Source organism: Cotesia typhae, unplaced genomic scaffold (genome assembly GCF_013202065.1).
Source record: "Cotesia typhae breed Kobodo isofemale line unplaced genomic scaffold, CoteBio_Ctyphae contig_10, whole genome shotgun sequence".
NCBI lineage: Eukaryota > Metazoa > Arthropoda > Insecta > Hymenoptera > Braconidae > Cotesia > Cotesia typhae.
This window is the reverse complement of record NW_027423710.1, coordinates 579,804-592,421: the sequence shown is the minus strand read 5'-3', so window position 1 is coordinate 592,421 and position 12,618 is coordinate 579,804. Positions and strand designations below refer to the sequence as shown.

General features: G+C 25.6%; 1 protein-coding gene and 1 long non-coding RNA gene across 2 annotated transcripts; one reads left to right on the top strand and one right to left on the bottom strand.

Moving 5' to 3' along the window:
• Positions 1–22: 22 nt before the first annotated feature.
• On the top strand, positions 23–6,035 carry LOC141527991 (pre-piRNA 3'-exonuclease trimmer). The gene is made up of 10 exons (XM_074244150.1): positions 23–321; positions 1,138–1,372; positions 1,622–2,213; positions 3,377–3,484; positions 3,562–3,658; positions 3,731–3,830; positions 3,907–3,990; positions 4,051–4,139; positions 5,727–5,825; positions 5,895–6,035. The coding sequence occupies exons 1-10, from the start codon at positions 191–193 to the stop codon at positions 5,959–5,961; spliced, it is 1,602 nt and encodes a 533-aa protein (XP_074100251.1). The 5' UTR covers positions 23–190; the 3' UTR covers positions 5,962–6,035.
• Positions 6,036–6,179: 144 nt separating this feature from the next.
• Positions 6,180–11,150, bottom strand: LOC141530953 (uncharacterized). Its single transcript, XR_012479887.1, has 3 exons — positions 10,991–11,150; positions 10,793–10,846; positions 6,180–7,552 (listed from the first exon to the last, which is right to left on the bottom strand). It is a non-coding gene; the product is annotated as an uncharacterized LOC141530953 (long non-coding RNA).
• Positions 11,151–12,618: the final 1,468 nt, after the last annotated feature.

The window sequence follows — 12,618 nt, the reverse complement described above, 5'->3', positions numbered from 1 at the left end:
ATAAAATTCATTAAAATTTTAAAATTTTATACTTACTCGAATATTTTCTACTGGAATTTTTAAATTTCATCGGTCGTATATATTTATAGTATACATTTGAGTATATTTATATATATATACATGGTACACGTGGTACACTTGTTATCATAACCTAATTTTGTTGTTTGTATAAAAATAAACATAAATAAATATGAACGAAATAATAGACAATAACTTTATAAATAATTATAATAAAATTGAATTAGCCTTGAAAAATGCTGCTTTTATTGCTATTGATGCTGAATTTAGTGGAATTAAGGAAGAGAATGTTGCTGATTTATCGTAAGGCTTTTTTTTTTTTTTATGACAATGTTTTTTCTTTCAATGAAAATTAATTTTGCAGATATTTAAAAATTTTTAGAATTTTTTTTAACAAATAAATTTTGGCAAAAAAATTGACATTTAGGAATTTAAAAAAATTAAAAATGCAATTTTTTTTAAATAAATTTGTTCATGAACAATTTTGAATAATTTATTTTGTTTCAATAATTGTAAACAAAATTTGTTTTTAAAAAATTTATCCGGTAATTGTTTAGTTTTATGGTCACAGGATTTTTTTTTTTTTTTTTTTTTTTTTGACAGAAAAATCAAAATTGATATTTTTAAACTTTTTTGTGACATTAAATTGTCACTTTACATTAAAAAATTTTTTTTTAACAAATAAATTTTTCCCAAAAAATAATTTTAAAAAAATGCATTTTTAATTTTTAAAAATTTCTACATGTCAATTTTTTTTATAAAAATTAAATTGGCGGGCATTGAAAAATTTTTAGAATTCTTTTATAAAAATAAAATTAAAAGAAAAAATTTGACATGTAGAATATTTAAAAAAGTGCAATTTTTTAAAAATATTTTTTTTCACCTCTTTTTTCTGCCATAATTTATTTTCTCCAAAAATTGTTAAATGTTAGCTAAATTAATTTTCATTTTTATCTAATCTCTACAATAAAAATACATGAGGGTGTGAAGTTAGTCAATAATCGAAACTCGGAAAAAAATGGGAGCTGATTTCTTATTGATTAAAATTAAAACGCGCGCGCGGCGCGAAATTCAAATTTCTAGTAAAATAAAAAATTGATTTGAATTTTTAAATCTTAGATTATTTGACTCTATGCCGCAGCGCTACAAAAAATTACGCGACAACTTAGATCCATTTATCGCAATACAATTCGGAATAAGTGCCTTCAAGTACATAAGAGACGAGAATAAATACAAAGTTGAAACGTACAATTTTTACTTACTACCTCGCCAATTGCCGTTTGATGACAGGCAATTTATGTGGCAAGTTGGAGCACTGGAATTTTTAACCCGGCATCATTTTGACTTCAACAAGGTAATTTTAATTCATGCTCAATTCTTGGAATTAAATAATTGTGGCAATTAATTTTTGTTCAGAAAAAAATAATTCTGATTTCAAAATTTTTATTGGTTATTTTTTTTATTTTTATATTTGAAATTTTTTAATTAAATTTTTTTCATAATAATTTAATTGCTATAAAATTATAAAAAAAATGTCAAATTTTTAATTTTGTTATTCCCAATTTTTTAAAAATCAAGGATAATAAATTGTTAGTAATTTTAGTTGAACTACGATGGAATTTCGTACCTGAACGAAGAAAAGGAGAAAAAACTAAGAGATTCTTTGAAAGAAAATGATTATGTGAATAATCACGCAATTTTCACGAACCTAAGCGACGAAACAATATTCTCCACTGCAATTGACAGTGTAGCAAAATGGGTGAAAGACACTAAATCAACTGATAAATCGATAGAATTGAGCTGTAACAATATTGCGCAGCAATGTTACATCCAGCATGAGCTAAGATCGGTGTTCAAGTCAATTTGGACTGAATCGAAAGGAAGAACTGAGATTGTAGTTATCAAAGTAGACGCCGAGACGAGACAAGCTCTCGAGGAAGCCGATAATGGAAGCCTAGAAAAAAGGATAATCGATTATTTTTTAGGATTCACCAAAGTTTTCAAGCTTCTTGTTGTCTTGAAGAAGCCAATCATCGGCCATAACATGCTTCTGGACTTGATGTTCATTTACAAGCAATTTTACAGGCCGTTGCCGCAAAATTATCTTGACTTCAAGAAGGAAATTAACAGAATTTTTCCTAATATTTATGACACTAAGTTTATTAGTTATGAGTTGAAAAAGAAATTAGATTCAGGTTTGTTTTATTTTTAATATTCAGTATGAATTATTGCTTTAAGGTAAAATATTGTCGCTGGCTCAGTGTTATAAATTTTTTTTTTTTTTTTTTTTTTTTTTTAAGGCTAATAATTAATTATTAAAAAAAAAATGATACGCTCTTTTGGCTTTAGAATTTTTTGTCTTAGAGCCAAAAGGGCGGATACAAAAAAAATTTTTTTTATTCACTTTTTTTATAGATCTAAATTTTATAAATATTTTTAGCGTAGTTGGAGTGAAAAAATTTTTTTGCGCCCTTTTGACTTTAGTAACGCGATATGCAAACTTATATTCCGCAATAGATAATTGAATATATGTCTACATAGGGGAGGGTCAAAATTGAGTCAAAGTTGGACGAGTGTAAATCCACTTGATAGTAGAAAGCCACAAAAAATAAAAACTGGTTTAGGTGGGCCGTCTTGCCCCGCTTTCGATTTGGACAAATTTTTGTCAGAAGTTTTCTTTTATCATATTACGAAGTTCTGCCAGAGAAAAAAAAAAAATAAAAATTTTTTTTTCAAAAAATGCAAATTCAAAATTTCGCAATTTTTTCAGTTTTTCAATTTTATTTTTGTAATATCCGGAACGCTATTACAGATATAGGAATAGCCTTTTAATTGTTTGAAAGAAGACACTTAGGGTTTTTGAAAAAAAAATATTTTGGAAAAAAGTTTTTAAAAATGCCAAATTTGTCAAATTTTGAATTTTTGAACATCGTTAAAAATAAAATTCGCACTTAAAATTTTGGCTCAATTTTTTTTTTTTTTTGTTAAATACCTTGTTCTGATTTTAAAAGATCCTGAAATTTGTAGAAGAATGTTTTTTTTTTTTTTTTTTTTCCCCTCAAAAATATAAAATTTTGAATTTCTAAAAAAAAATTTTTTTTTCATTTTTTGCAACTTTTAATTTTATCATTTGACTATCCTGGACAAAAAATTTTTCTTATTCTCTTAATAATATAGATGAGTATATTCAAAAATAAATCTAGAAGAAAAATTGATTTTTTTAAAATTTATCGTATTTGACTCTCCGTAAAAATTTGAAAATTTACACTTTAAGTTATTTTAAAGCGAAGCAATGAATTCATTAAAAAAATTTTTTTTTAATTTTATATAAAATTTAATAATATAATTATTATTTCAGATGTATTAAAATCGAATATCCTTCAAGAGCTTTACGAATTTTTCATAACCACCGGACGTGTATTAATAATAGACTCTCCAAAAATTGAATTCGAGACAGAAAACACAGGTAAATTTAATATTCAACAATAACTCAACCTCAACCCTCAAGTTAATAATATTTTTATTTTTATTAAAAAAATTTAGACGAAGAAAAATACCATGACGCTGGCTGGGATTCTTATTACAGTGGGTATTGTTTTGTAAAAACAGCATACGTACACGCGATTAAAAAACGCGGTCTGTAAGTATTTAAATATTTATTCCGACTTTTATAAACCGTGTTTACTTAACGCTGGCTTGTTTGTTTTCACAGACGTGATGGGTTAATAGAACTGACCAACTCGGAAATTTTTTATGGAGTTCACGAGTACGTTAATTGCGTTAATGTGATACGCGCTGACCTTTCTCATATTGTAAGTTATTTATACAGCTATTAAATATTATAAATTATTGTAAACTGTTTATTTTTTTTTCTTTTATTATTTATAGAGATTAGACGGACCAGATCCTAAATCAACTCGGCCACCTTGGCTTAATATAAAAACTCAAAAAATATCAATCAATATACGTGAGGTAATTTTTAATATTAATTTTTTTTTTTTAATTTTTATTTATTAATTATTATTTTATCAGATTTCAGAACTTTTATCGCCATTTGGATCAATTGCAATAAAACCTTATAATAAAAAAAGTATTTTAGTTGCAACATCAAATTATCGAACGTAAGAAATTATTTATTAATAAAAAATTAATTGGTTGAAAATTTTATTTCTTAGCTGAAGAAATAAAATTTTTTCACAGTAATTTTGTTGCAAAAAAATTTTTTATATTTGAAAAAAAAAAAAAAAAAAAAAAAAAAAAAAATTTTGTTAAAAATTTGCAAATTGTCTTTTTAGAATTAAAATTTATTTTTAAATTTAAATTAATAATTTTTTAATTTAAAATTATTATTTTTGAAATCAAAAAAAAATTTTTTAAACAAGAAAATTATTCTGAGAAAAATTTTTATTTCTTCAGTTAAAAAAATTTGAACAAATTAATTTCTCACCACATTTTTTTAAAAAGAAATTATTTCTCTTATTGCATAATCTAAATTGTTAAGAGAATAATTTAAATTTTGTGGCTAGTGATATATTTATATATATTTGAAAAATATATAAAAATTATGAACTATTGACATTTTTAAAAATATAAGCTCACTCCGACATTACACTCATCGAGACCTTTCATTTGAGTACCCACATCAATTTTTCATATATTTTATATATTTATATATATATATATATATATATATATATATATATATATATATATATATATATATATATATATATATATATATATATAAAATATATGAAAAATTGATGTGGGTACTCAAATGAAAGCTCTTGATGAGTGTAACATCGATATGAGCTTATATCTTCAAAAACCTCAATATTTAAAAAAGTACAGTGCAATTTAACAAAAGTAATTATTTAATAAAGCAAAATTTTATTTATTTATAGTTCACGAGTCGCGGCAGTCACATAGTGACTGCAAGGTTGCTAGTTAATATTATTAATATGAAAAATGTTATTTAATTTAAATTTGAAATTTTTACAAGGTCATGGGCCCAGTGAAAAAAAAAAAAAAAAAAAAAAAAAATTCAATACTTAATTAAAATAAATCCAAGCAATACAATTTTTATAATTAAAAAAATTAGTGAAGACACGTAATTAGAAGATATGCAGTACCAAAATATTCTTTCAACAGCATATTTATTTAAACCTGAAAATTATTCAGTTTAATAATATAAAAATCCGATTATTATTGTCACTCTTATAAATATTATTATTATCAACGATTAGTGTCGTTATTTGGATGAAAAATTATCGTCTGGTTGGCCCGTAAGTTAGATAAAACGACGTTATAAGTTTAATAATAATATCAAGGTTCTAAAGCGTGTGTACTACGTACATTTGTACGCGTATTAAATAACTAGTTACTTTTTAGTTTGCTCGTCTTGATTTAGTTTTAAAATAAATAATCCCGGGAATTTGCTATCATGCATTCATCTTTATAGGCCCGTGCCGTGCTACTGCTTCAGCTACTTAAACTGTTTCTAGCCACTTATAAATCTTTTATTAAATTATTTTATTTTTATTTTTATGTTTTACGCTTAACAGGCTGAATACTTTGTCGGGTTTTATGCTGTTAAAAATTTTTTATAATATTTTCAGAAAATTAAAATTTAAAAAAAAATTTCTAAAATTTGCTATTAATAATAATATTAAATTATAAAATATATAAATATTTGATTGACATTTCAGAGCGAGAGAAATTCTGGATCATTTCCAGTGCAGCAAAGATTACCGCGTCGCTCTTTATAATCCGTTGAGATATTCATTAATTACTAAATCAATTATCTGGTAAGCTAACACTAATAACAGAAAATTAATTCAATTATAATAATTTAATAAGATAATTAAATTTTTCAGGAGCAGTGTGGTGTTGTCCAGTGGTTTACTGACCTGGTTTATCCACGCGAATATTACAAAATCTTAAAAAAAATTTTTTTTACAATCTGAGATCAGTATTACTCAATGAAAAAAAAAAAAAAAAAAAAAAAATTGTAATAATAATAACAATTATTTGCAGTTTTTTTTAAATAAGAATAAGAGGTACTCTGTTTTCCGATATTTCAAAAGTTTTCTCTGGCCGTAACTCAAGGCTACCCCTCGAAATAACACGGTAGCTATTTTGTGTAGGCGTTTTTTCAGCCGAGCTGCCTGCCTCAGTGTCTTGTCTACGTAACAGAGAGCCATAAACCATCGGATTGTCAATGCATAAGTTTCTTTAAAAAAAAAAATAGTTTGAATATTTATAAAAAAATATTTTACTTTTCTGACAGTCTTCGGCTCATCACTTTGCATTTCACAGATGTCAAATTAATTCGTTAGCTGACGTTAAATATTTATAAATAATATCCCCGAGCAATTTTTAGCTTCCAAATTTATCCCATCTTTACTTGATTAATTGGTTATTTACTATTTTTTTTTCCCTCCGTCAAATTAATCAGATTTACGAGCTTTGTTTCATAAATCATAACCTCAATCCCTAAAAAGAACAAAGTTAATAAAAACTATGAATTTTTATATTAATAAAAATTCTACAAGTTTTAAAATACATTTAAAACTCGCCTTTACTTGATTAATTGGTTATTTATTCATTTTTTCTTTTAAAAAAATTGATAACATTGTTTGATGAATCATAACCTCAATTTCTCAGCGAAACAATGTGAGTAAAGAAAAGCTTAGCGTGAAAATGATTAAAAATGAGCCTTAAGACTTGTTAAAATATATTTAAAACTACCCCCAGGTAGCCTCGAGTTTCCTATATCCCAACTGGCAGAGCTGGTCGATATGAAAATACCTCACCGCGGATTTTTGCTACCAAATGTTTCGAAATTATCGTTGTCTTGCTCGACTTTAATGTCTGTGTAAGATTGGATGAGGGTCATCAGTGATATTTATCCTCGTAGATGCATCTGTCGTCCACCAACAGCTACCCAAGTGCTATTAGCATCAGCATCAAGATCAACATTAATATCTAGTAAAAAAAGGGGAATGTGATTAATCGCCAGCGATTTGAAATATTTCCTTACAATAAAATTTTTTTAAATATATTTAAATTGCGTAGGACAAACACTTTGAACTTGGCGATTATGAATGACGTTATTGAAGAACAAAAAAAATAATAAAATATAAAATATAAAATAATATTAATATAAATAAATAAAATGAGATAATAAAACTAAATGAAAATGATTGCATTAGTAGCAATCTTAAAAGTATACTTAAATAAATAAAAACACGTATAGTAGGAAAGAGGAATTCTATTTTTGGTCCATAAGCTGCTACTGGTGGATGGTAGAAGTAGAAAATAGCATAGCCTAGCCCCTGGCCTAGAGCGTAGGCTTGACCGGCTACTCGCCCGTTATCCGTTATGACGAGTGTGCTCGGATAGATCAGAAACTTTTGTCCCGGTGATGATGTACCAGCTTTTACAATTAAAAAAAATTGTGTGCTTTGCTTAGACGGTGTTTATTTTCAAGTTCATTACACCAGTCACTGGACGAGCAAATATTAAACTTCACCTGAAAATAAAATTATAAATTAATATCCGATGAAAAAAGTTTCTGTTAAATATTTAACACTTTTATGTATGACATTAAAGTTAGCAGCCATTAGAGAATTTTTTAATTTTATTTAACAAAAAAAATTATTTTTAAAAAATTGGATTTTTTTTTTTTTTTTTTTAAACGTCAATTTTTTTTTTTTTTTTTTTTTGCCATAATTTATTTGTTAAAAAAAATTATTAAATATCTTCTAAATTTATTTTCATCTTTTACGTGTAAATTTAATGCAATAAATGTTAAATATTTAACACAAAATTTTTTGACGGATTGACGGAAAATTTTTTACTGTGTAAAAATACCATTTAATATAAAATATATTATTCATATTAATAATAAATTCTAAAAAATGGTTAATTAAATATTTTAGTTTTTATTTAACTTGGTAATAATTTCTATTTTCATTTGAATTTGAATTTTTTTTTTTTTTTTTAATTGTTCATTTTTTTATGTATTTTTCAAAAATGCAATGCAATGCATGAATAGAAAATATTTAAAGATCATTTAAGCACAATTTTTCCGATAATTTGGGGTTGAAAAATTTTTAGTAAATAGAAGCTTATAGATTATTTTTTTAAGGTTAAAACAATTTCTTCTTTCTATTTTTTAAATTTAATTAAATGAAGCAATAAAATTGCATAAAAAATTTCTTTCAACTTTTTCCTTTTTTAATTTATAAATTTTTTTTTTCTTCTACCAAAGAAGTATAACTTCTGACACGTGTAAATTAAGTACACGCACAATTTTTTTATTTATGCAACAATAGTTTAAATTGGGACAACCAGATTAAGGTTTTAAGCGACTAAAGTATAATGATTAAGTACGTACAACCGAGTTGTTGACATATACAAATTGGCTGAATTCTCGCCAATATAATTGGCCGAAGAAATAAAAAGAAATATAAAGTTTATTAGTTTGTTCGAAGACTATTAATAAAGTATTGCAATTTATTGGCATCAACATCACTTTGGGGTGAATTTTTCCACGTGTTTTTCTAGCAAACACCCCGCCGTATAATTTGCAATTTATTTTCCGGTGATGTTGAAAAATTATAACTGGCAGGGTCATGTTAAACCTAATCAAAAATTAATACGCTAAGAGAAAAATAAGTATCAGAGATCGGCGTAGAAAAGTAAACTCTCATCTGTCATGTCGAAACTCGTGTCGCGAAAATAGTCGCAAGGATCTTTTCGAGGTCGGATTTAAGCTCGTAGGAAGCAAAGCTGCCGACTGACAACCACATGATTAAGATTTAGATTAACAGAGGCTTTTTAGTTGACCATGACCATACTTTTTTTTTTTTTTTTTTTTAATATCACTCAAAATTTGTTATGTAAGTTAATTAAACTCACTTTAACTTTTTTGCGAACAAGTATAAGTTTATTTTTACTCGCTCTTTTAAATTTACTTGTCCAAATAATTTTATTATTTTACAGGTCATAAATACTCAGTAAAAAATTCTAGCAAAAATTTTCTAAATCAATTCATCAGCTTCCAAGATATTTCACTGATAGTAGAATTTATTTATCTTCAATAAAATTTATTAACTCTTTAATAAATAATTTTTTAACATCATAGAATTCAATAAATATTTATAAATGGTTAATGAATATTTGTTAACCATTTATAAATACTTATTAACTATTAATAAATTTAATAAATTAAATAATTGTCTTTAAATAAATTAAATTATTAATAATTAATAAATCCTTCTATCAATTTTTGTGAAATACTAAAACAAAAATTTTGGCTAACAGGTTGGAGTTACGAAAAAATTGAAAGATACTTTTTTTGTAGAGAATTAAATTTTTTCCAAAAAAAATCTCTTGTAATTTTTTTGTATCTCTACTTCCAACCTTGTAATTTTAAATTTACGATTGCTTAAAAGCATTTTCGTTGTTTACAGTAATTATCACTAATGGAAAGTAAAAACTTGTAATTTATGCTCCGAATTTCTTCCAAGAGAACCATTAACGCCTGGCGCATTAGGAAATCAAATAAAACAGTGAATTTAACATCCTAAAATCAATTTAGAAGCAGTTAAATTAAAGCCCTCAATAAAATAACAATTATCTAAGTATTTTAATAAGCATTAATCTTGTAAACATGATTTAAAATTCAATTGGTGCCAAGGATAGCCTAACAAGACATGTTACCACTAGGTCTTAAAGGAAACAGAAATAGGGTATTGTAACATTTAGCATTTAGCAAATCAAGACATTATTATTATAATGTCAGCATCTATAGTCCAACCAGTTGAGTACAAATTTACAAGTAGAGCATGCCGGGCAGTACCCAGCAGCAACTCAGGTAACCCGAATGACCTCTCCTTTTTAGTTTTACAAAGATCATTATAATTACACTATCTGGGTATCATCAATCGGTAACATAATCTACAATTTTATAATTACCCGATGATAAAAGTTTTTGTCAAATTATATATGATCATCTATAATTATATATAATTTTACAAGGTTGTACATAATTATAGAGATTATATATATAATTATATACACAGTAAAAAATTTTGCGCAATCAATTTTTTTTTTAAATATATTAATAAAATCAAATAGAAATTTCGTTCAAGAAAATAAAAATTAAAATTGTTACCCCACTTGAAAATATTTATCAAAAATTTTTCAACCCTCAATTGCGTCAATGCGTCAAAAAATTTTTCTGTTAAATATTTAACACTTTTATGTGTAAATTTAACATTTATTGCATTAAATTTACACATAAAAGCTAAAAATAAATTTAGCAGATATTTAATAATTTTTTTTTAACAAATAAATTATGGCAAAAAAAATTGACATTTAGAAATTTTAAAAAATCAAAAATCCAATCCGTAAAAAATTTTGTGTTAAATAAACTAACTTAATTTTCATAATTTTTTGACGCATTGACGCAAAATTTTTTACTGTGTATTAAATTTGAAAATAACAACGTTTCGTTGGATACTTTGCAATTAGCCTATATAAGAGTTAACTTATTTTTAATTATATTTGATAGTCAACTTCATCATTTCGTTTTTTTGGGAAAAATTTCACTCTCATCCAAACGCGCCAAAAGAAGTACAACTTAAAAAAAAATTAAACTTCTTCTTCTGTGCGATGTGCAAAGTAAATTGATGATCAAATGTAAACCAATTGAATTGAAATGATTGGCACGATTAAATCCTATACTTATCATAAAGGTGTTAACCTCTGTCAACAATGTTCATTCTCACCAACCCGACGGCCAATAGTTGCGTCAGACCTTGAAAAGCAAAAAAGTAAATAAATAAACAAAGAAGAAATAAAAGTGTGATAATTAATTTTTAGGGAGGCGGGATTTTATTCGAGGATTGACCGTTGATATAATTGTAAAGCGCAAGACAGAAGACAATGAAGAATGTATTACCTGTCTATTCTGGACGTTTGGCAGCAATAATGCCTCCCAGGGACACCCAGAGGTTGCTAGTGTGCATAAATTATGATATTATCTATAGTTGTAGTACAGTAATGTAGTATAATGTTGTATTTCAGATGATCAAAAAAGCACCGTCGACCGTCTCGTTCTCTCATGTCTTAAAACTGATGCTACCCTGAAAAATGCCGTCTAATGACGCTCATGAGCACAAAGGCCGCGTGAGTTCTAATTTCGTATTATCTTTTTCCCCTGGTTTAACTATAAATAACTAATGTAAATTTAAGTGTGTAAAATTTCTTTTTACTTGTTTTATATTTTTAAACTATTATTGTTATTGTTATTGTATTTGTAGGTTAATGCTGAGCACCGAGCGGTTATTACTTAGTAAACATCTAACCTGTTGGAAAAAAAAATAACCTCCATTATAGTGGAGGTTATTTATTACCAGTCAACATACTTTTTTTTTTTTTTTTTAATTCTAGTTGCGCCAACTTTATGAAAGCTTACATTTTTTTTAGCTTTCTTTTTTAATCAACACTCGAAATTTTCTTTTTTCAACGAGTCATTTGCCAAAAGCTTAACGCTTACTAGTCATAAATAAATTGATGGCTATGACAGCTAAGTTTAAGCATCTGGACATCCGCTTTAATATTTTATTTAACGTGTTATAATTGATTTATTTTCTTTAGGACGTTGACCTTTGAGTTACTGAAGAAATTTTACTTTGAAGAAAACCTTTTGCGAAAAAACTCTTTTCATTTTTAGGTTAAACAAAGTTTTTTAACCAAAATAATTATTTACTAGATTTTTTAGAGGTTAATTTTAATTAAAAGAAATTTTTTATGCGATTTTATTGCATGATTTAATTAAATTTAAAAAAAAAAAAAAGAAGAAGAAATTTATAGGTAAAAATTTTTAATTAAGCGGAAATTGTTTTAACCTTAAAAAAATAATCTATTAACTTCTTTGATGACAATTAAAATTTTTATTTTAATTAAAAGGTATTTTAAATATAAATTAGTTATAAAATTAAAAAATAAGAAGAAATTTAAATATTTATAAATTGAAAAGATTAATTTATTATATATTTTTCAGAAATGTCAAAAATAATATAAACAAAATACGAGTAAATATAAACTACAAAAAAGCGTGTTAATGATTCAACTTTTGAAGATGAGTAAATTTAAAAAAAAATTTATTTTGAAAAAATCTATTAATTTTTAAATTAAAAAGAAGGAATTCATCTAAAAAACTCGTAAAAAAGTAATAAAATTAAGTAAATTTTTAAGTCTTGACAAAAATAAATTACAAATTGCAGATGCTAATTGTGAAGATGAATTTGGAACAAAGCCTAATTGCATAACAATTAAAAAAATAATTAAAAGAAGACTATAGATTGCTCCTCTGGAGAGACTGAGTCGAGTAGGAAGACAATGAAAAACTGTAACGAAGGTTAATCAGATTTAAAAGAAATAAAGCCGGGTTGTTGGCAGCCTTCCAATTCTCTAGATCATTATTATGATCTTGATCAATAGACATAATCAAGAGCATAATCTGTGTGTTCCCTCGTTCCTCGACCCCTCGGCGTATCTTTGAGGTGATCTTCTTGGTTCGTCCAC